This window comes from Camelus ferus, chromosome 16 (assembly GCF_009834535.1).
Source record: "Camelus ferus isolate YT-003-E chromosome 16, BCGSAC_Cfer_1.0, whole genome shotgun sequence".
Taxonomy (NCBI): domain Eukaryota; kingdom Metazoa; phylum Chordata; class Mammalia; order Artiodactyla; family Camelidae; genus Camelus; species Camelus ferus.
Window position 1 is genome coordinate 21665462 of NC_045711.1, and position 24125 is coordinate 21689586.

Below are 24125 nucleotides of genomic sequence, written 5' to 3' on the forward strand. Positions count from 1 at the left end.
GAGAACTGGGTTTCTTTTGGATCCAGGAGACTGGATGTGCCTTTAAAACCCAGAAAGTTGCCCCCCAGCCTGGGGAATTGATTCACCGAATGAGCGAGATACTAAAAACCAGATGGCTCCAGAATACTCATTCTTCACAGGAATGACAGAGCTCCCAAGGGGCCAAAAACTGGTTCTTGAGCAAAAATTCTTACTCTTTTACAGTATAAAGCACAAATGTGCATAACCAGGCACACAGCACACCTGTGATATTAATATTTCATGAGAGGAAAAGGTGTTAGTGTTGAAAGGAGGTGATGAGAAACTGCTTAGAGGAACCTCGAGGGTTTGGATGGCCGATCGCACCACTCAGCCACCAGAGGTGGCGCCCACGGTCCACCCAGCAGCGTGGGGGCGGGGCACTGTGGTGGGAAGCGGGCTGGGGGAGGGGTCCTGGCACGGAAAGCACACCGGCTCTACCTGCTGTGGGGGACACCTGTCATCTTCCAGCAGCCCCAGGACACTTGTCCGGAGACACCAGGGAGTGTGCTTTGTAAAGCGTATTGCAGAACACTGTGGGACTCAACGGAATGGCTCTTTTGAGTGAGTGGCAAAGGCCTGGCCCCTTGGCTCGCGGGGTGTGAGGGTCTGATAGTGGCGGCCAGGTCTCTGAGGGGCCGCCTCCCCACCTGGACGGGCTGCGTTCACAAGCCCCGGCCATCCTGGGACAGAACTGGTGAAGCAGCCACCCTCAGAGCTCCAGGACAGCAGCTGCCCAGGGAGGGGGCGTGGGCAGGGGGCACCATCGCTGGTCTAGGACCCAGGACCTTCTGTTGGGAGGGGCTCAGAGGGCCCCTGCCCAGTCTGCCAGCCACGAGCACACCTGCAGCTGTGTTCCCACCTGAGCCCCCCTCTTCCCTCCAGCCCCAGCACAAGGTCATCAGCCCACTGATCCATCTAAATAATTCTAAGATGCTTTAAACCTGCAGCCTGTTTCAAGCATATCAAAAAAAAACCCCTGCAGATGATGTAAAACATCCTGGTCCCTGCCACACAGACGCAACCTGTCTTAACACCGAGCACTTGGGCCTCCTTTCTAAGGAAGGGCTCAGCTGACACAGCCCAGGCCGCGGTCTCCAGGCCCTGCCCTCCCCCACCCCCCAGGGAACCGCTGGGCCACGTCCTGCATTTAGTGTGTCTCACTGTGAGCAGCGCGGGGCACCTGTCTCTGTGTGGTTCATGAACCGCTTGGGGCGGGGCTCCACGCTCAGCCTGTTTCTGAGGTTTAGCAGATGGGTACATGCCGCCTGATACATTTTCACCTGGGTGCTGGATTCAGCTACCCGAATAAACCACAGCCGATGCGCCTGTGCACAGGCCTTCGCTACCTTTTCTCCAGCACTCTTGGTGCCCCAGTGACTGTCCCTGTGCATCCACTTGGGCACAGGTGGGAGCCTGTCAGGCCCATGAAGTCCTGGGATCGGGTTCTCTTCCCTTGGAATGACAGGATGGACCGGCCAGAGTCGAATACCTCTGGAAGGGGTCTGTGTGCTAAAAACGCTTGAAAATCAGAGCAAATCAACCCTTGTAAACTGAGAGAAATAGAAGATGGTCACGGAGGGTCCTGTCCGCACGGACAGCCCCCCGACAACCCACACCAGGGGCCTGGTCTCCAGCCAGTACTCACCGAGGCTGCTCACGTGCGCCTGTGCAGGAACTCCTCGCAGTGGGATGGGATCCGAGTCCCCCTCGAGGCCAGGTGTGCTGCCAGCCGCTGGGCAGGGCGGGGCCGGTGGGAAAAGCCCCAGAACCAGTGCTAAGATGAACTCATATCTGTTTCAAGCCACGTGACTTGCACCAAACTCAAAGTTCAGGCACCAAAGACTAATACAGGGGAGAAAAAAAAAAAAGCAGACTCTGATCCAGGAAATAATTCAACAGATCTTTGGCTCCTACAGTTGGGTCAGTAACTATAAAAACTTCCTCAGGGTTTGAAAGCAGGTTTCTAGAAGGAAACTGGGCTTTGAACCCTAGAATACAAAGGAGAATGGGTAGGAGTAGTAGTTACCCTGGTGTGTCCTGGTCATCACGGGGCCAGCCCCCACGAACACCCTTCTCCTAAGTCCTGCACCCAGAGCGAGGCGCCTGGTGGTAGGGGTGTGGGTGGGAAAGGCCTCACTGGGTGAGGGAGGAGAGGGAGGGGCTGCGAGCAGGAGCTCTGTCCTTAAGTGGCCCATTCCTGGTTTCTTCAGGGGAACAGTTGATGGAGGCTCATAAATCAGGGTTTTATGGGTTGAACTGTGTTCCCTCCAAAGTCATGCTGAAGTCCTTGCTCCCAGCACCTGCGACTGTGACTTTATTTGGGAACAGGGTCACTGCGGATGTAATCAAGTTAAGAGGTTGTTAGGGTGGGCTCTGAATCCCATATGACTGGTGACCCTGTAAGAGAAGAGGCCCAGAGACAGACACACAGGGAGAAGCCCCGGGACCCCCAAGGCGGAGACTGGAGCGAGGCTTGTGGAAGCCAAGGGACGCCAGGGATTGCCAACAACCCCCGAGGCTCAGAGAAGGGCATGGAACAGACTCTCCCCTGGACTTTCAGAGGGAGCCTGGACCTGCTGACACCTGGATTTTGGATTTCTTGCCTCTGAATCCCCAGAACTGTGAGCAAATAAAATTTTTTTCATGTAGAAAGCCTATTTTATTTATTTTTTTGGGGGGGGTCATTAAGTCTATTTATTTTTTACTAGGGTTTTTTAAAAAATGGAGGTACTGGGGATTGAACCCAGGACCCCATACATGCTAAGCACGCACTCTACCACTGAGCTATACCCTCCCTCCCCCAATTTCTGTTGTTTTAAGCCATGCAATGTGGTAATTTGTTATGGTGGTCCTGGGAAACGAATACACAGGGACAAAGGGGATTTGGAAACTGGCCCAAGTCCTGGAGGGCCCATCCACGTCCCAGTCGTCAGCCATACACTTGAACGGAAGTCTCTTGAGCTTCTGGGGTCTCCACCCCGTAGAAGTCTGTGCCACAGGCTGTGGCCCTCCAAGTCAGGATGGCCTCCCCCTACTGCCTCAGGACCAGCTGCACAAGTCCACAGAGCCGTACAAAATGAAAATATGGGCCCCTTGTTTAAAACGCACCCAGAATTTCCAGACGGTGACAGCAGAGCTTCAAACCAAGCGTGGGGCCCTGGGGACAGGTTCCACCCACGAAGCTGGCTCTGTTTGCATGCTCAAGGGGTCTCCAGGCCCCCAGTAGCTACCTAATTTATGCCTAAATTCCAAGTGATTCTTTTGCGATGACCATTGCCCTTCTGTGTATTTTTCTTTTAACTACCCCTGAAGATACAAGCATTCACTCCCTGGCGCCTGCGGGGGGTGGACTTGTCCAGAAGTGGAGGGCCAAATGGGACCCGCCTTCTCCATGGCTGCCAGGCTGGTGGCCTGGGGGTCAGGAAAGGGCTAGAGTCCAGATGGACCCACCCTGTGACCACAGAGAAATGGCTCAACCTCTGAATCTCCAGAGCAGAGGATTCTAACTGGTCAACCACCCAAGGACCCAGAACAGAGGATCAACTCCAGACCATTCCTTCCGAGCCCCATCCAGTCCTACAGGCAAAGGCCACAGTCTTTGTTCCCAAGTCCTGCCCAGGTCCTTTTGGAAACTGGGTGTGGGGGCAATAGGATCTCAGGTGCCCAGTCCTGGTGCCTGGCCAAGGAGGCTGGGCCCGCAGGCAGCTGACCATCCAGTGCCCCCAGCCAAGCTCCCGTCCTCTGCCCGAGAGGCCTTGAGAGGAGCCAAGTGCTTCTGCCCTCGGGATGCTGTGCGTTCCCTGCTGACCTCCTCCGTTACACCCCTAACACCTGCTCATTCCAGCCTCCTGTTCCCCTTGGCTGACCCCGTGACCCCCCAGGAATGCATCTCCACATGCTCGGAGGCATCTGGGGGCTCCCCTCTTGTTTCTCACATGACCACCTCATGCTGCAGTGGGGACACCACCAGAGGCGTCCCCTCTCTTGCTGTCCCCTCAGGCCTCCCAGGAAGAGCCAGCCCAACGTGTGCAGGGCACAGAGAGGGCGGGAGCAGACCAGCATGACGGGCATTGGCTGAAGTGGGGACAATTCTGGAAAAGGCAGAGGGAAAAAGACTTGGTTGGACCAGTCCTGCGTCAGTGGGGAATAGAACTGTTTCTTGTTCCCAGGACTGGATTTCTTAACCTTCCATTTAATAAAGAAGAGTGGAGCATCTCTGTAAAACCCAGCATTTCCCCACAAATTCCTCATAAAACATCCCCTCTAACACGCATCGAACGCAAACCTGTAGGCTCGAAAGCAGATGGGAAATAATCACACTGGCCCTGAACTTGGCTCCCAGGAGACAGTGACCCAAAAACTCAGGCTCACGGAGTATTAACTTTTGATTTCAGCACGTTACTCGCTGGCATGCTGCCTGGTGTCACAGGACATGGTCGCCACAGGTCGTGGTGGAGGTGGTGGCTGCGTCTCCAGCCTGCAACTCACGCTCTGGGAGCTCCAGACGCCCAGGTCTCCACGGATGCCCTGATGGCCAGGACTGGCAGGACACAGCCCCAGAGGTGCTTCCCCTGGGTTGGGTCCCGGAGGTGCCAGTCTGCCCTGGGAGTGTCTTCCAGTCTGACTGCCAGCCCCACCCCTGCTTGCCCAGAGTGTACAGAACTTCCAAGGAAGGCCTCAGGGCACTCAGCTTTTCACAGACTCCCACTCCCATCAAAGTGACCTCAGAAAATCAGGGCCAGCTCAGGCAATGAGCTGCCTCACGGGGGCAGCTGAAGACAGGTCTCTCCAGGACTCTAAACCCCAGCCAACTCAGGGTTGGGATTCCTGGGAGCCATCAGCCACACAGGGTTTGGCTATACGTGGGCGAAGCCGAGTAGATGCCATGCTAGTCCATCCTTCATGCAGCTGGGCAGCTTACAACAGACCCCAATGGCAATTTAAAATATAGGCATTTCCTTGCAACTCAGCCCCCATTTAAATAGGGGCTTGGGGGGAGGGTATAGCTCAGTGGTAGAGTGTATGCTTAGCATGCATGAGGTTCTGGGTACCAGTACCTCCATTAAATAAATAAACTTAATTACCTACCGCCCCAAAAGACCCCCACAAAACATAAAAATAATAAAAATTAAAAATTAAAAAAAATCCTAACAGTAAAGAAAATTTAGCCGAGAGATGGCTCAGGATGTTTTAAACTATAAACGTCTTCTAAATCTACAGCAGTTCTAGAGAGCCTGAGATCAAAGGGTCCTGAGCATCTAAGATGTGGGTCCTCCTACATGACCCCTCCCCACATCAACAGTCTTCTCACATCCCGAGGGCAGATATTCTCCTGCCTGAGAAGTCGGGGAAAAGGGGCCAGTGCGTGTATGCACAGACACACGTACGCACACACACACGCAGGCACAGGCACACGCTGGACTCCAGAACAGGGAAGAGTGAGTTAGAGAAAGGGGACTGATGATCCACAAACACGGGGCGGGGTCACCCAGCACAGCAGAGGTGCGCCCCGCACCCTCAGCTGCAATCCCGTCCTACAGTGCCATCGTCACGCCTGGCTGTGCCCTCACCACCCACAGCAGGCCGCTGGTCGTACTCACATTATACCTGAACTTAGAAACCTTCCTTCCTGTTCTTTCACCCTAGGGCAGCGATGCAGAGATAAGAGTATGAAAGAGGGCATTCCTTCTGTCTAGCAGGGCCGCACTGTCTCACGGGGGTACACAGCAGCCAAAGAGTATCAAAGTCACTTAACTGAGCAAAACGGGAAGAGCTGTTTCCTCCTGTCCCACCCCCAAGCCAGGTACCACCTCCACACCTTATGCAGAGGAAGGGCCCCTCACTCCCCTGTGGACAGCTCTCGGCCCCCACTCCTGGCCTGCCCACCCTCCCCAGGTGTGCTGACCTGCTCTCCTCAGGACAGGCTCCGTGCACTCGTCTCCCTCGTCCTCGAGAAACGACGGATGGCCAGCCACAGTCGCGGCTGAGCAGCAGCAGACGAGCAGGTTTCGCAGGCACGTCCATCTGGGCCTGCCCCCGGAGCAGTGCCTCACCCTCATCCCTGAAGCTCCAGTACAGCCCCACAGCAGGGAGCATGGGTTGTGAAGGGTCTGCTTTGCCCTCATGAGGACCACAGGAACCTTTAGGAACCATCTGTGCATCTGGTCAACCCACAGAAGGCGGTAATTGACATGATGGTGGAAAATCTTGAAGCTGATGGAATCTTCTCTTCCTATGTAAACAGTCAGCCCAGTTCATCATAAATAGTTCAGAAAAATCCTAGGAAGTTTAGGATAAATTCTGTAGTTCTTTGGTTTCATGAGCAGTTCTGTGAAGTTGCTAAATAATCCCAATATATTCATCTAAAATCAACATTTCATAATTACTAGTTAGATTCAGGCGAGAGTCTTGGTTCTTCCATGTTGAGATGTACCCAGAATCTGATCGCCCTCATCACTTGCATTGCGGTGATCTACCTACGCAGACTTCCGCAATGACCTCCTAGCTGCCTTCTCCATGCCCCCACAGCGGGTTCTCAACGCAGCAGGCGGAGCCATCCTGCTAAAGGATGAGTCAGATCAGATCGTGTCACTCCCTTTGCTCTACAAGTCCTCAAGTCCTCAAGTGCTCCACACACATGGCCTTCCTTCTCTAGCACATGCTGACCTCATCTGCATTCATCTGCTCCACACCTGGGGCCTCCTTGCTAGTCCTTGAATGCTCCAGGCACACGCCAGTCCCAGGGCCTTTGCACTTGCCATTCCCTCTGCCTGCAATGCTCTTTCCTTTGCCTCCTTCAGGACATCACTCAAGGGCCACCTTCCCAGAGAGGCCTTTCCAGCCTTTCTATTTAAAAATTGTAGCACTCCCACCTTGGCTCCCCCTCCCCCTTTCCCTGTTTTATTTTTCTCTGTTGGACTCATTGCTCCCTGACATATTATATAGTCTAATTATGTATCAGTTTCTTGCCTGCCTCCCCATGACAAGCCTGAAACCTCCGGAGGACAAGAATTCTTGCCTTTCTTGTTCTCTGCTTTGTCCCCACCCAGAGAACAGTGAAACTTCACGCATACCGGTTAGGTGAATGAACAAACGCTGGCTCCCACTGATGCAGATAGTGGTCAGGAAAGAAGGGGCACTCCCCCACGGTCTGAGTGGGAAGGGCCTTAAGGCTTACCGGCCAGACAAAAGTCAACTTCCAAGGTCGCACAGCTAACTGATGGAGGAGCAGCAACCAGCACCCAGGCCTCCCCTCCTGGGAGTGGCGGGGGCTGGGCTGCACTGCCCCGCAGAGCAGGTGAGAGCGCAGGCCCGAGCTCGGCTCCGACCAGACTCAAGCTCCAGCGCGGAGGCCCACCCAGCCGCACACCAGCAACCCTCTGCGGCGGCTTACTCACAGTCCTAAGCCTCAGCTTTCTTACTTCTCCGGTGGGGCTGACGGCGGCACCTCACGGCGGGAAAGCTTTTCTCCCCGTGTCTGACACATGGAAGTTTCTAGATAGTTCTAAAAAACCCAAAACACTGTCATTCCAGGTAAAAGGAGCGGCCAGACGAGTGTACTGAAGGCAGCCAGAGCCTTGCTAAGCCTCTGCTAAGAACAGAAATACCGAGAGTCATAGGAACAGAGCTGAGGAAGCCCCAGCCTCTGAGGGACTGTGAGCTTTCTGAGGGCAAAACCCTTAGTTACCACGACGTCTTCAGGACAACCCCCATGTGGGGAGTGGCCAGGGGAGGCTGGGAAGCAGCGATTTCCACAGGCGCGTGGAAGACTGGCCATTCCCTGTGGCTTTTCACATTCCAACACACAACTGCCTGCCTGTCAACTCCCCTTGGATACCCAGGCATCTCAAACTTAACCCAGTGACATCAGATCCATTTTTTAAAAACGTTTGTGAATTGAGGTACAATTCACATAATATAAAACCATCTTACAGTGAACAATTCAGTCCCATTTAGCACATTCACAGTCCTGTGCAACCATCTCCTCTGTCTAGTTCCAAAACATTTCTGTCACCCCAAAAGAAAACCCTGTGACCATCGAGCAGCGCCTCTCCTCCTTCCCGGCAACCGCTGCTTTCTGTCTCTATGGACTTGCCTACTCGGGACATTTCATATCAAAGGGCTCACACACGCGCGACCGTGGAGGTCTGGCTGCTTTCACATAGCACGAGGACAGAGAAAGAGCCCACTGTGTGGACGGACCACGCTGTTTATCCACTCATCTGCCGGGGGATGCTGGGTTGTCCCCACTTTTGGCTGTTGTGAATCCCGCTGCTGTGAACACATGGGCACATGCATTTGCTGGATCTGTTGGTTTTGCCCCCAAATCACCACAACGCTGCTGCCCTACAGCTTCCCCATCTCATGATGGTGCCACCCAGATGCTCACACTGGAAACCCAGGAGCCAATCTTTGTCCTTTAAACCCTAACAGCCCCCTCTACGCCATACATCAGCCCTGTTCCAAATATGTCCTGAGCCCTCCTTGCACCGTCTCCACTGCATCAGCTCCAGCGGCTGCCACTACCTCTCCAGACCCTCTCTGGCCCCTTCATTCCAATCTCTCAACCTCCTGCTGCAGCCAGGTCACTTGATCTTAGCCAAAAGGGTGAGAAATGACAAGCCAGATCATCTTTCCAAACTGTGAGAATGCATTCCTCTCCCCGCAAAGAAAGACCACCCTGAAGTGGCTCCTATTGGCAACCATGATGCATTTAAACTCCACTTCGTAGACTGTAAGACCTTCATGATACAGCCCTGCTCACCCCTTCTCCTACTCCCTCTCTTGCCCACATTGCCGATGCTACAACCACGCTGGCCTTCTGTCCCTGGATTGTGCCAATCTCCTGCCCACCTGGGGCCCTCCGCACACCCCGTCCATCCTTCCTGGAAAGTGGGGCGTGACCGTAGCCACCTCTTCTCAAAATTCACGTGGCACCTTCTTCCAGTCACCTGGTAAATCAGCAACCCACTAACTCTGTCACTTTACCTCATTTTGTTTGAATCACAGTAATTATAAAACCTATAATTACCTTACTGCCCTCCACTGGAACACAAGCTCTGAGGGCAGCGCTGTCCGTCCTGTTCACCGCCCCGTCCAGCCCCTGGAAGAGCGTCTGCTCCAGTGAGATGCTCCAGGCACATCTGTCCCTGGAACGTCAGATGCCAGGAGTGTGAAGCCCCGGGCCTGGCTGGGTGGGACCAGGTGGTGGTAGCAAGGTGCCACCGCAGCCAGGTGGGTTAGACAGGGCCATGTCTACAAAGGAACAGTGTTTGCCATTTAATACCAGGTGATAGGTGGGGTTTCTGGCAGGAAGTCGCTCTTCGGGGACAGCCCCTAGGACCCAGGACATCAACTCTTGTGGTGATGACTCACGGAAACGCAGCTCAGCCCAACAGCACTACACCCAAAGCCCTTCCCGTCCATCACAGCACGAGCTGCCTTGACCATCTACACTCCAAGTCCAACCGGGGCACAGGGAAGAGGCAGGTTGGCCCCTGAGGTGCAGCCCGCTGAGCTGTCCCCGTCTGTCCACGTCTCCTCTGGGAGTTCGTAGAGTTCCAGTGCTCCTCCTGCCCTCTTGCCCTGGGCATCAGGCACCACTGTATGCCGGACAGCAGTGGGGACAGCACAGACTGGGCCTGCCCTGCTTGAGATTAGTCCCATCAGGTGAGATACCTCTCTCCCACAAAGATGGAGTGTGGGAAGTGAGGTGCAGGGGACAGAGAGGGCTGCGCCTGAACATAACAGGTGGGTCCACCTGGGTGACGCAGGGCCTTGGGACAAAGGGCTCAGGTGTGGTAAGTCACAATTTTTCGGGTATTCAGAACATGGTAGCCCCTACCCTGCTGCTGCGCCGGAGGTCACCTTAGCTTAGCAGGCTGGGCCTGACTTTTCCCAGCAGTAAAATGGTTAAGACAAGATATTTGTTTGCACCCCGAGTTGGAAATGTAACTGATGTTTCTGAAAAGGATTGAAATGCCAATCTGGATGTCTCAGGAGTGGAACTGTCACCGACAGCTGAGCTGGGCTGCTGATTCTTGCTTTGTAAGAATAGTTGACTCTTGACAAACAGTGGTTTGCACTATGTGGGTAACATCTACAGTGTTTTGTGTCACGTAAGCCAACACTGACTTGGGTGCTGACAGATGGACAATTCATCTTGTAAATGACGATGTAAACTTGGGGGATCACAAATACAGTATAGGACAGTGTGTCTTCTCTTCCTTATGACTTTTCTTAATAACATTTTCTTTGGATCACATCATACAGGCCTTGTGAGAACCGGCACCATGTCTTTTCCTGAGACCAGCTCTTATCCTGGTTGCGATTACCCTGAGCCCTCTCTCCTGCGTAATAAAAACATGGCTCTCTATGACCTGTTGTCCCCACTTCTGGCTCCCAGCTCCCGGAAGACTGCAGGTGCACTCCCTAGCATCCCAAAGAGGACTCCTGGTCACTCACATGGACCTGCCCCTTCTGTTGGGTGCAGCGCCCTCGGTCTCTCCAGTCTCCCTTCCCACACTGTCTGTATTTGGGGGCAGGGAGGGGGTCATGCCACCAGATTAGACAAATCTCAAGGAAGACTAATACCGGCTTCCTTGTCAGGCATGTTTATCAGGTCAATTGTCTTGTAAGATGTGAACGTGCTCCGACGTCAGGGCAGGACCTTCCCAACAAGTAAGGCTCCCTTTACTTGTTTGCTGTCGACATACTGCAAAGGACTGCACTCCAGCGAGCCTGGTCCAGAGGATAAAACGATTACCCAGTTTTCACTAAGTTAACCTTCACAACAAGAGAGCACTCAGAAACTCCTGGAAAGAGGCTGTAGGGTAAAGATATGCCCAGTGATGCGACCCAAGCAAACAATGAGAAAGAACAGAGGTGGCACTCTGCAAGTCTAAGTTTCACAAAGTTAAAACCACGATTCTCACTCAACACAGAGGAACGCGCGTCAGGCGGTGAAGCTGGTTCAAGCCTGTTTTGAGGAGCTGGGCTTTGGTTAACATTCCACAGGAAAACCAAAAGCCATCCCTCACTGTTTTTGCAGGGCGGGATGTATCAGAGCCTCCACCGGACGCGCGCAATCTGGGGCCCTGATGAACACTGGTACGTACAGTCCAGCAAGGGCTCGGCCCAAGGTCCTGCGGCCAGTCCTGGGGGCCCTGGTGCTCGGGGACGTCGCAGGACCCCCACTATCCGACACGCTCGACCCCGGGTAAGGGCTTTTCCATGACGGGGTTAAAAACCGGCCAAGGGAGTTGACAAGCAGGCAGTTAAAGACGCCAGACGCCCCCAAAGTGGACATATGCAGTGAGGACTCCCACCCACTGGCAGTACTGACGAGGAGTAACGCGTCTCCCCCGCGCGCTCGGGTACACGCGGCGGAAAGGGCGCAGGTGGGGACCCGCGCCCAGGTGCCCACTAGAGGCAGGGCCGCCTGCAGACCCCGCACGGCGCAGCCCGTCTGCAGGTGCTCCGGGTCTACCGTCCCGCGCGGAGAGCCCGGTATCCTGGGGGAGCACGGCCTCCGCCCGAGAGCCCACCCGGGAGACCACCCCGCGTCCCGCCGCCTCCGCACCTTTTCCGGGTGTGGGCGGGGCCCCGCCACATCCCGCGGAGCCCCGCCTTTCTCCCGGCGGCAAGCGCCCTCTCCCTCTCACGTGACCAGGACTCCCCGCCCCCTCCGAGGCGTGGCTTCGGCGCACGCTCGTACGCATGGGCGCGCACGTGATGGCGTCATTTCCTGGCGGCGGCAGCGGCGCGGGGCCCTACTTCCGCTTTCCTCTGCGGCGCGCGTTCGGTTGTCGGCCCGCTCGGGATCATGGCGGCTACGGCCACGGATGGCGACCTCGGGCTCGGCGCGGAAGCGGCTGCTCAAAGAGGAAGATATGACCAAAGTGGAATTCGAGACCAGCGAGGAGGTGGACGTGACCCCCACGTTCGACACCATGGGCCTGCGGGAGGACCTGCTGCGCGGTATCTACGCTTACGGTCGGTGGGCGCGGGCCTCGGGGCGCTCGGGCTGGGGGCGCCCTCAGGGAGGGCGGGAGCCCGGTCCGGGGGTGGGTCCCGAGACTGGGGGTCTGGAGGCTCCAAAGGCCTGCGTCGCGGCTGGCGCCGAGTCGTGGGGCCGCTGACGGGCGACCCCCGCCCCCAGCACGCATCCCCGCCCCGCCTCTCTGTCGGCGGGTTCGGGTGTTGTCCTCCGGGCAGAGCGCCGTGCTGAGTCCCGAGAGGGCGCAGAGTCCTCCCTGCGTTTCGGAGTCATTGATTTAGAGGATAACTTTGTTGTTGTATCTGCTAGGTGCTAGGGACGTTCGTGGCTCTAGGCACTGGGCGCTAAGCAGTGAACCAGATGCCTGCCCTTAGGGAGCTTACATTTGGGGAAAAAATAATATTTAGTCAAGATTGCTTTAGGCAGTGGTAATAGTTTCAAAGAAAATAAAGCGGGATAATTGAAACTGGGGGAGCGGAGAAAGTTAGAACAGTAGAGCAAATAGGTAAGGGGGCTCCAAGAGGGGCTGACATTTGAGCCGAGATCTGGGCTGAGGAGCCCATTATAAGAAGATTATGGTAGAACTGGGCAGAGGGAGCAGCTAGTGCCAGGGCCTTGCAGCTCAGAGCTGGGTGCATTCCAGGAACGGAAAGAATCCGCCTGTCCTGGGAGCCCCGGGGTGAGTTTGGTGAGGGAGGCAGGACCTGATCTTGAAAAGCATAGTGTGGGGTGATAAAGAGTTTGAATTTCATTTCTAAGTGCAGTGGGCGCCTTTGGAGAGTTTTAATCAGGGAAGTGACAGGATCAATTTACAGTTACAGAGGTTGTCCTGGGTGCCTGTGGATATGCGGGGGAGGTGAGGCAGGAGAGGAAGCAGTGAGACGTTTGGAGGTTTTTGCTCCAGTCCAAGGGAGAGACGATGGTATTGTGGTGGAGATAGAGTGCTAACGGGGTTTGCTGACAGGTTGAATGTGAGCAGCAGGGGAAAGAGGATTCATGTGATTCCCAGGTGTGTGAGTAATCGAGTGGGTGATGCTGCCCTCTGCTCAGGCGGGGAACTTGAGGGACCTGTGAGCCATCAAGTTGGAGATGTCAGGATGTCTGTCTAAGTTGGGAGCCTGGAAAGAGGTGGGGTTGGGGACGCGGATGGGAGTGATCAGCATCAGTGCTTAATGCCTGGGGCTGGGTCATCTTTTCTTCAACTGTCCTTGATGTCGAGACAGTTTAGCAAAGAGAAGGTGCTGAGGGAACGGGAGATGCCGTGTAGTGAGGCTGACAGCTCTACCTACCTTTTAGCATCCAAGGCATCCTTGCCCTAAAACACTCTTTTAGTTTCCCATGCGTGTGCTGGGTCATCATGAGGGGTTTAAATCATCCGTTATATTTGCTATTATGTTATTTGTACATAAAGTTTTGTTTGTTTACTTGGAAAACAGAGGGATGGTGGTGTAGTTTCATGGAGCTGCATCAAGGCAGGAGGGAGTATAACCAAGAGCACTAGATTAAGTCGGGGAACCACCTGCAGACTTAATGCTGACAGGGAGTGGTGACTACAGCACTGAAGGGTTTGTTTTCCTTTCTTCTAACTTAAAAAGTAATGAAAAAAAGCCTCAGCAACAACAAACCCAGTGCAGGTTATTGTAATACAGTCAAACAGTACAGAAATAATTGGAGAAAAATATGAGCCTCCCTCACGACATTCTCCAGGGGTAACCACCATTAACATTTTTTTGACCTAACTAGGGTTTCTATGTTTTGCAACAATGTTCCTTTTATAGAGATTTTTGTAGGGATAAGGTCACATGTTAGCATAAAAATCCCCTTCAGCCTACCTCATTCAGCTGCTGTTTTTTTTTGTAATTGAAGTGCAGTTGATTTACAATGTTGAGTTAGTTTCTGATGTAAAGCAGTGATTCAGTTACGCATATATACATGTTCCTTTTCACATTCTTTTTCATCATAGGTTATTACAAGATATTGACTGTAGTTCCCTGTTTTATACAGAAGCACCTTGTTATTTATCTATTTTATATATAGTAGTTAGTATCTGCAAATCCTGAGCGCCCAACTTATCCCTCTTCCCTGCCTCCCCGCCACTGTAACCATAAGTTTGTTTTCTATGTCTGTGAGTCTGTTTCTATTTTGTAAATAAGTTCATTTGTGCCATTTTTTTTAGATTCCACATCAGCAGCTGTTTCTTGAGAGCTTAATGTATGTTGCACGTTGGGTTAGGGGGCGGTAGGGGACTTTAAAAAGATGGCATCCTTGCCCCAAGGAGCTCCAGTGTATGGTTGTCAGCATGCTGTCCTAGTGGTTAGAGCTCGTTTTTTGTTTTAATTTACAGGTTTTGAAAAACCATCAGCAATCCAGCAGCGAGCTATTAAGCAGATAATTAAAGGGAGAGATGTCATCGCACAGTAAGTGTTCATGCAGAGCGGAAGTCAGATGCTAGTTAGCACAGCAGCGTTCAGCAAAGTCCCGGGCTGTGGGACGGCCGCCTTCCCCAGTCCCTCACTGCTGCCAGCGCTTGCCTTGACTTCAGCCATTGGCTGTCTGTTTTTATTTTTGTGTCCTGAATTCTAAAACACTTTGTTTTTTTAGCCAGCTTTACTTATCTATCATTTGGCATATGGAATTGTGTATAATACTGTTTTAATAGCTTTACTCCTGATTTACCTAATTTTTTAAAAAGTTTTATTTTTTATTGAAGTGTAGATAATTTACAGTGTTAGTTTCAGGTGTACAGCAAAGCAGTTAAGTTATACATATATGTGTATTTTTTCAAGATTCTTTTCCATTATAACTTATTACAAAAAACTGAATATAGTTCCTTGTGCTATACAATAGGTCCTGGTTGTTTTATCTGTTTTTATATACAGTGATGTGTATGTGTTAATCCCAAACTCCTAATTTATCCCTCCCACCATGGCCTAATTTTTAGACTCATTTACAAAAAAATAAGTTGGAAATCGTAGAAAAGAATTATATAAATTATATATAAACACCCACTGAAGTTACAGATTCTGCAGCTCCATTACCCCTTAATGCAAAGGCCACCTTTATGATCCATATCACATTATCACATGGTGACACTGTGCCTGAGTCCCAGCCCTTTGCAGATAAGATGGTGGGGAGGGGGTTGGGGGAAGCTGCCCAGGTGCTCTGCCCGCCGCCCGCCCGCCCGCAATGCTGGGGCAGGAGCAGGGCGGCAGCCCCTCATTCTAAGTCCCGTTTATCTGTTTTCTTTACTAGGTCTCAGTCTGGCACAGGCAAAACGGCCACCTTCAGTATTTCTGTCCTCCAGTGTTTGGACATTCAGGTAATCTGCTGCTTTTACACCTCTTTCATCTGAGGACATGCTTCTTGTAGCTCTGTGACTGCAGGATTCAAGTTCTTGAGCATCTCTAGTTGTACTGACTCAACAAATTTTTTTAAGAATCTTAATTGCACATGAGTGTCTGAGCTAATATCCTGTCATAAATTCCTTTTTACTTAAACTAGGAGATTCTTTTAACTAGTGGAAATTCTTGTCTGCAAACAAGAATCCTGACCAGTATACCCCATTATTGCTGGATTTGCGGTTTAAGTAATATTCAGGTTTGCTTATCTGAGATCAGATGTGTGGTTAACGTGAGATAATATTCAAAGTAGATCTGAGACTGAGTTAGTGCTGTCTACCTTGAAAATACTGAGATTCTCTATTTTCTGATAAATACCAGGTTCGTGAAACCCAAGCGTTGATCTTGGCTCCAACGAGAGAGTTGGCGGTGCAGATCCAGAAGGTGAGACAGTTAAAGATGGTAGTGTTGTATTTGCAAGTACGGCTGACCCTTGAACGATGTGGGTTTCAACTGCATGGATCCACTTATATGCAGGTTTTGTTTTTAAATGAGTACACACTACAGCACTACGTGATCCACAGTTGGTGGGATCCGAGGGTGGGGAGGGCCAACTGTAAAGTTTAAGCAGATTTCTGACTGAGCCAGGTTGAGGGGTGTGTCTGGAGTAGGATAGCTGGCGTCCCCACGTGCCCTACCTCTCCCTGACCCCTTTTCAAGCCAACTGATTGACTTAATCTAATCCTGTTTCTCTGTTCTGTTAGTCTTTTTTTCCTGATTCCTAACATTTTGCCATAAAACACATATTATATGAGTTGCTGGTTTGTATTTTTAGTGTTGCTTGTTTTATTTTAGTAGTTTTTTGCAATCTTAGAGTTAAAAATAATTTTTTCAACAAAAAAATTACCTTAATAAAAATAATTGTAACTATTTCGTACTTATAGTCTAAACAATTTGGAGATGTGTATGTTAGGATGTTAATATTGTCTCTGGGTAGATAGGATTATGGATTATATGTATTTTTCTGTAATTAATGTATGTTGCTTTGTAATAAGAAACCAGTAAAACTGATTTCATTTGGTGTAGAAAAGGGGGGGGCAGGAGGCTTGAGCTCTGCAGGCTTGTGATAGAAACAATGGCATAAGTAACAGCTGCCGGTCATCTTAAATTGAAATCGAAATGATCTTCATTTTTGGGACACATAGCTGCTTCTGACTTTGTAGTGGTCTTGGGGCAGACCTTGGACATGAACCTGTGTTTTGTTCAGGGCCTGCTCGCTCTGGGTGACTACATGAACGTCCAGTGCCACGCCTGCATTGGGGGCACCAACGTCGGGGAGGACATCAGGAAGCTGGACTACGGCCAGCACGTGGTCGCCGGCACGCCCGGGCGCGTCTTTGGTAATTGCTTTTGTCCATACTGAGTGTGCTGCAGGTAGCATCTGTGAGAAGTGCTTAAACCGCACAGGTCAGTCTTCAGTTTGATGTGCTGCATGGCGGATTTTTGCACTTGAGTAACTTGTAAGAAGTGGAGGGAGGGTCCCAGAAATGCTATGAAAACCGGTTGAAATGGTTCCTCAAAGCTTGAAGTGTAATTATTTCAAAACCTAATTTTGCAGATATGATTCGCCGCAGAAGCTTGAGGACACGTGCTATCAAGATGTTGGTTTTGGATGAGGCTGATGAAATGCTGAATAAAGGTATGAGTAGCAGAGGAATTAGCTTTCTCGTGACGTAAGTTCTTAACTTCTCAGTGCAAAACTGGAACGGGCTGCAGTGTGTCAGCAGCATGTTGGAGAAGAGTCGTGCCTTGGATGCGCTGACGAACATAAAACTCACACTTTGATCTTTTTATGGTGGTGGTTTGTAAGCCTGATGACAACCAGAACCGCAGCGTTTCAGGCGGACCGAGGGGCTTTGCTCCCATGGGGGGCTCTGCACGGGTGGCCGAGGCGCGCGGCTGGGATGTGCGGAGGGGCCTGCGGCTTCGCGCGGGCGGGGTTCTGGGGTGTGATGCTCCATGATTTATTTCACAAGTTGTTTTGTTGGTTGTCCAGGTGGTTTTTACCCTTGTCAGTTACTTGTTAAGGTAAATGTTTAGAATTGGGATGTATCGTTTAGGCTTTTCATGTATTTCTACCAAAATGTATGAGGACCCGAAAGTGATAGCAGTTGTGCTCTTAGGGCAGCACCTGGGAAATGCGTAGCGACAGCTGTCACCTCGTTCTGCTTGTAAAACAGCTGTGGGCAGAGCCCAGCAGTGTCTTCCCGCCTCCCCTCCCTGCACACCCCTCCGGTCTCACCTCCACACCAGGGGGTCAGTGGGCCATCTCCGTAGACGCTGGGGTCACCTGGCGTGAAGAGAGTATCCTGCTTCCCGGGAGTCACCAATAACCCCGGGGGTTCTTCCCAGGTGGTTCTGTCAGGAACTTGAGGGCAATGCTGTCCTGTGGAGCTGCCCTCCAGCCCACCTCTGTCTGGGCCCTTTATCCCGAGGCCCTGCTCTCGAGCTAAGTTGAAGGCATGGTTTCTGCAGAGCACTCGAGTGGTTCCCCGTATCCCTTCGGCAGCACTTGTCAAATAAGGCCTGCAGGCCAGGAGTATCTGTGTCAGCTGGGAGCCTGGTAAGAACGCAGCTTCTGGCTTCATCTGCAGTCCAGACCTCGCAGCCGGCCACCTGCCCCACACTCACAACTCACCTTCTAACCCTGTCCTGCCAGGTCCTGCTTGCCAGCGGGTTTTATTCAGCCTGGACCATATGAAATAATGTACACTTGTTGCATTATTTAACTGGGAAGGTTTTTAAATTAAGGTACAGTTGACATGTAACATTATTTTCAGGCGTCCAACATAATGATTCGATATCTGTGGGAGATTTGTTTTTAATTAGAGATTTTTTGGTGAAAATGCAGATCTCTGGATTTACTTAAAATGTGGCAGATGTGGCCACAGCGGATGCAGATCTTTGCAGGGCAGCAGCAGCTGGAACTGAGTCACGGCCGCCTGCAGGGGTCCGAGCTTGTGGGCCACTCGGGCTAGGGTTGCTCTTGCTTCTAACAGGCGGCATCCAGGACTCTTGGGTGGGCTGTGATCCCCAGAGCACACCAGGGAGAGGAGAGGGGAATGCGAGAATTTGGATCACCTCTGTAGGAAGGTTCCTTGTGAAATCTTACACCTTACAGCCAGTGCTGCAGCTAGTTCTGTGTGAACAGGTGATGTGCCACTTCTGGTTCAAAGAAAAAGGCCCCTGCGTGTCCCCTTCCTCACCCCAGGTTTCAAAGAGCAGATCTACGACGTGTACAGGTACCTGCCCCCAGCCACGCAGGTGGTGCTCATCAGCGCCACGCTGCCGCACGAGATCCTGGAGATGACCAACAAGTTTATGACTGACCCCATCCGCATCTTGGTGAAACGGTGAGGACGCCCCGCTTCACAGCTGGGAGCGAAACCAGCACAGTGGTGTTTGGGTTTTAAAAATGCAGAAATTCTTTCTAATTCTCTCTTTCAAAAAGCCAGCTTTTCTACTTTCTCCTTTGATCCAGTAATTCCAGATTTTAAAATTTGCTCCTAGTATTTACTTTCACTGAGATTATTTATCATTGGGAGTAAAATATACTGTTGAAGAGCTGAACATTTTGTTTAGAACCGTATACAAGGTGGAGTAATTGTTAAAAGTCCAGACTGATCCAGAGCTTGGGCCCGTGCAGGGGAGGGGCAACTCCTAGGAGGGAGGGGCAGGGGTTTCATGGCCAGGCTCCTGAGCCGCACACGCCCTCACGTCTGGGTTGGAAGGAGTTGACAGGATTGTCTTTGTCCTCCAGTGATGAGTTGACTCTAGAAGGCATCAAGCAGTTTTTTGTTGCTGTGGAGAGAGAGGAGTGGAAGTTCGACACCCTGTGTGACCTCTATGACACGCTGACCATCACCCAGGCCGTCATCTTCTGTAACACCAAGAGGAAGGTGCGTGGCCGTCCCAGCTCTAATGTTCTTATGGCCAAAACGAAGACAGGTTCTCGCAGAACTTAGGTCAGGCGGTTTCTGTCGGGGCCCAGGAGTGCGCACTTCAGGCTCTGGGTACACGGTCTCTGCAGCGGCCGCTTGGGTCTGCCTTTGAGCTCAAAGTTGCCATGGACGATGGGTGGACAAGTGACCATGTCCTGGGAAAGTGTGTGCAGTACTGACCTGGGCCCGCGACTGAGGGCTCCGGGTCACTGGTTCAGGTGGGACCCAGGCCTGGGTTCTGTGCTTCCAGGTGATGCTGACGGCAGGCAGAGCTGAGAACCCTGGCAGCTCTCCTTGGAAAAGGAAGAGGAGTTGACTCACATTAAAAAAAGATTCAAATCTAACTTTCAAATGAGAACAGTGACATACTGTCTTTTTTTTTTTGAGAATTTTTGCCCCAAGATTTGCTGGGTAAAATTAAGTTAAGTTCGTAAGTAATCTTAAGACGGTTAGTCTGAGTGTTGAGAGCACTTGCTTTATGAGTACCCATATCGGTTTTGCAAATAATTGATGTGAACTCCTGAGCACAGTCTCTGGTTTGGTTCACGAGCTCACAGCAGCGTCTGCTGATTTGATCCGTAGGTTGACTGGCTGACAGAGAAGATGAGGGAAGCCAACTTCACCGTGTCGTCCATGCACGGGGACATGCCCCAGAAGGAGCGGGAATCCATCATGAAGGAGTTCCGGTCGGGCGCCAGGTGGGCCGGCTGCACGCTCTGCGCAAGTGCCGCTGCCGCTGGCCAGCGCGTGCGGGGCATCCCCGAGTCTCCCCCCTGCCCCCCGCCCCCCCCCCCCGCAGCTGAGCTCAGGGCGTCAGGCAGATGGCCCCCCCTGGTGTGACAGGTTAGGCTGGGGTGAGACCTAGCCTTAACTAGATAGGTCGGTTGCTGCATTTAGAAGTGTATTTCTCTGTTTCCAAATAAATGGGGATTTTCTACTTCTCTTTTTGTATTGGTTTTAGCTTAATCCCGCTGTGGCTGGAGAGCAGTCTTTGAGTGATTTCACCCTGTCAGCGTGTTCAGACTTTCCTGTGGCCCAGAACCGGCTCAGTTTATAGATGTTCCCTGAGCAGCACTGGCGCCCTGCGCCAGGCTGTGCCTTTTGGATTTCAGTTGCTAAACAGTGTTGATCAGATCTTCTGCATCCTTGCCTTTTTTCCTTATCTCTGTTTCATCAGTGTTGAGGGTGCTGTCTTCCTCGTGGGGGTTCTGACCGTTCTTGCTTTGTGTGTCCTGAGACTGCGTGCATACGAGGTTAGAATGACTGGATTTCTGGGGACTTGGCTGTCCCTGTGGATGTGCCTGCCCTTACCTCCTAATGCTGTGTCCTGAGTCCTGCTGTGTCTGGCGCAGCCACGCCAGCTTTCTCCCTTCACATCTGGTTTGTAGACTCAAGCTTTAGATGGATTTCACACAAGCAGCAGCATATAGTTGGGTTTTGTTTTTCTTTTAATCATGGTGTGTGTATTGTTGGAGTCAGTCTGATAGTGTTTTGTTGAAGATTTTTGCATCTACATTCATAAGTGATTTTGGCCTGTAATTTTCTTCTTTTGTGATATTTTTGTCTGGTTTTGGTATCAGGATGATTGATGGTGGCCTCACAGAATGATTTCAGAAGTGTTCCTTCCTCTGCACTTTTTTGGAATAGTTTCAGAAGGATAGGTGTTAACTCTTCTGTAAATATTTGGTAGAATTCGCCTGTGACGCCGTCTGGTCCTGGACTTTGTTGGCAGGTTTTAAGTTACCGATTTAGTTTCAGTTGGTCTGTTCATATTTTCTGTTTCTTCTGGTTCATTCTTGGGAGGTTGTACTTTTCTAAGAAGTTGTCCGTTCCTTCTAGGTTGCTGTAAGAGTCTCTCATGGTCCTTTGACTTTCTGCAGTGTCAGCTGTAGCTTCTCTCTCGTTCCTGATTTTATTGATTTGGACCCTCTCGCTTGTTTTCTTCGTGAGTCTGGCTAAAGGTTTATCAATGTTGTTTAGCTTTTCAAGGAATCAGCTTTTAGTTTCATTCATCTTTTCTGGGGGTTTTTGTCTCTATTTCATTCTGCTCTGATCTTTATGATTTCTTTCTTTAATTAACTTTTGGAGTTTGTTCTTCCTCCAGCTGCTTTAGGAGCAAGGTGAGGTGGTTTGAGATTGTTCTTGTTTCCTGAGGTGGGAGTGCGGGGAGTTGCAGTTCTAATTTGAAGACACTATAAACACTGCATGGAAATCAGTGAGGCTGTTGTACTTGAGTTTTTTGCTGGGCAGAAGTAAAATGTCCTTTCCAGTTACTGGCATGGGACGGGCTCTAAACAAATTTAGTGTAATAGACTAAATGCCTTTTTTCCTTTTTTTTTTTTTTAAATCACACATGACCCAAGTAAATACATGTACCAAATGCACCTGCCACGCGGCTCGCTTTCCAGTGTGTCCCTGATGCTCCGGGCTGCAGAGGGGCCGGGGAGGGGCCGGGCGCGCCAGCTGCCTTCTTGCCCTTGGCGCCGAGGGGACCGCCTCAGATGCCTTTCTTTCTGCAGCCGCGTGCTCATTTCCACGGACGTGTGGGCGCGGGGGCTGGACGTGCCCCAGGTGTCGCTCATCATCAACTACGACCTGCCCAACAACAGGGAGCTGTACATCCACAGGTGCGCGCGGCGGCACCCCAGGCCCCGCGTGCTGCCCCGCCGCCCACGCCCAGCGCCCCCACCCGTGCCGCGCCCCCCCCCCCGGCCCCCACGCGCCGCCCTAACACCCCTCGGGCCCTGCACGCTGCCCCGCCGCCCCCGCCGCGCACCTCCCCGTGCCGCCCACGCCCAGCACCCCCACCCGCGCCGCGCTCCCCCCCAGCCCCCACGCGCCGCCCCCAACACCCCCCGGGCCCCGCGCGCTGCCCAGTGTCCTGCCGTGCGCTAAGGCAACCTGGCTCTATCTCGTGTCTCCCAGAATCGGGCGCTCAGGGCGCTACGGCCGGAAGGGCGTGGCCATCAACTTCGTGAAGAACGACGACATCCGCATCCTCAGGGACATCGAGCAGTACTACTCCACCCAGATCGACGAGATGCCCATGAACGGTGAGCGGGGCGGCCCGCCCTGGAGGGGGCTCGCCGCTTCCTAGCGCAGGCCGCTAGAGGCTCTCCCCGTTTTTCCCCCTTCTGCTTTGTTTTAGGGAGTCTTTCCTGAACCTTTAGTTAAACTTGCACATTTTCATTTTGTTTGCATTGCTCCTGACTGTCTATCTTTCTTCACTTTCAGTTGCTGATCTGATATGAAGAATTTGCACACCGGAGGCTGTCCACCTCTTTTGTACTCAATTTGGAAAACAATGGGGTTTATGTGAACTCTCAAAGCTCCCCCAGGACAGGGTCTGGGGATCCTGCCATCTTTTCTTACCCACGTGTAAATAATGCATTGCTCGAAATGAGTCTTTTTCATTAAACATTGGAAAGTTTTCCCATAAACTCTATATTGTATTTTTTAAGGTGCCCCCAGCTTTTCCAGTGACCTCCTGTACGGTGCTGGGCGGTCGCCTCAGTCTGTCTTCTGATCTGTGAGGTGGTGACGTGGAAGTGGTAAATTGCCTGCTTCTCCAGACTTCCCAGGTTGACACCCGATCCCATTTCTTAGGGATGGCCGGTCGGGGCCATCAGGGGGATCGGGGGTGGGGAAGTTGAGACCATAAGTGCTTGTCCCCAGGTTGGCCTTGGGTCTGTGTGTCTGGGTGCAGAGGGGCAAGATAGCCCTGTGCGGTAAGCCCTAGGGAGGAAGGATTTTCCAGTCTGGCTTCTGGGTTAATGAGCCCACCGGTCAGGGCCGAGGAGGTTTCACACACACGGTACCATCGGTGACTCGGGGACGGGCCAGCAGGAAACGAGCCAAGAGGTAAGACCCCTGAGCACTTGACCTAACTCGGGAGCTGTCGAGTAGGGTTACAGAGAAGTGCAGATGTCCACAGAGGTGTGTGTCCTCAGTGGTGGTTCAGGAGTGGTGTGTGATCACCAGAGGTGGAATAACCATTAACCTTGACCACTGGCAAGAGTGGGAGTGTGGTGGGGGCCTCAAGCAGCCTGGCCCTTGGGCAGTAGGAGCGACTGGACGTTACTTCCCTTTGAGGGAGTTAACTCTGCCGTGGGCAGTAGTCTGGAGTGTAGACTGCACAAGTGAAAGATGTGAGTGCCCGTGATGATTATTTGGCAGTAAAAAGGGAGGCAGTGCTGGCTCACGCTAGGGTGCATGAACCTTGAAAATACACGACATGAAAGAAGCCAGTCACAAAAGATCACATGTTGTGTGCTTCCGTTTCTGTGAAATGGCCCAAGTGGGTAAATCCCTAGAGACAGGCAGATGCTTGGCTTTCTGGGGGCTGAGAGGTGGAAGTGGGGAGTGACCGCTAGTGGGCAAAGGGTTTCTCTGGGGGCCATGAAGATGTTCTGGAACTAGACAGCGGTTAACAGCCACACGTTCTGTGGATGTTCGAGAAAGTACTGTGCCTGTTAAAGTGGTAAGTTGTGTGCTGAGTGACCCGTATCGGTTGCAGATCAGGTGAGGAATCAACACTTCTCTAAGGTGGTTATACTCAGAAGCAAAAAGGGCATGAGTGTGGGGGTTGGGGGGACACTAGGCAGAGGATACAGCCAGCCACAGGGACAGGTGGACCCCACCCCTCCACACCCGGACGCTGCCTGCCACAGCTGGCCTGAGCCCGGGACCGGGTTCCCCCCCGGAGCCGCCAGAGAGGAAGCTGCCCAGCTGCCTCCTGACTTCAGCCCAGTTGAGAGCAGGTCAGAA

General features: G+C 52.2%; 2 protein-coding genes across 16 annotated transcripts in view; one reads left to right on the forward strand and one right to left on the reverse strand.

Annotated features, from left to right (window-relative positions):
• CARD14 (caspase recruitment domain family member 14) overlaps positions 1–11717 on the reverse strand; it is a 32010-nt gene extending 20293 nt beyond the window's left edge. For 2 of the 15 annotated variants that reach the window (XM_032456667.1, XM_032456668.1), the window contains exons 1-4: positions 9053–10967; positions 5927–6300; positions 1667–1863; positions 1368–1539 (exon numbers count right to left, since the gene is read on the reverse strand). In XM_032456667.1, coding sequence (XP_032312558.1) covers positions 1368–1447 — 80 coding nt within the window. In that variant the 5' untranslated portion in view covers positions 1448–1539; positions 1667–1863; positions 5927–6300; positions 9053–10967. Of the gene's footprint in view, positions 1–1367; positions 1540–1666; positions 1864–5926; positions 6583–9052; positions 11583–11602 lie in introns of those variants that run through there. The other 13 variants (XM_032456658.1, XM_032456663.1, XR_004311597.1 and 10 more) reach the window with 13 other exon arrangements.
• A 128-nt stretch (positions 11718–11845) lies between these two features.
• On the forward strand, positions 11846–22798 carry EIF4A3 (eukaryotic translation initiation factor 4A3). Its single transcript, XM_032456680.1, is given in 13 exon segments — positions 11846–11863; positions 11865–12015; positions 14364–14436; positions 15272–15338; positions 15739–15801; positions 16625–16757; positions 16976–17056; positions 18629–18770; positions 19178–19316; positions 19941–20056; positions 21878–21985; positions 22284–22411; positions 22593–22798. Coding segments are annotated over 13 exon segments (1236 nt in total). The 3' UTR covers positions 22610–22798.
• The last annotated feature ends 1327 nt before the right edge of the window (positions 22799–24125 follow it).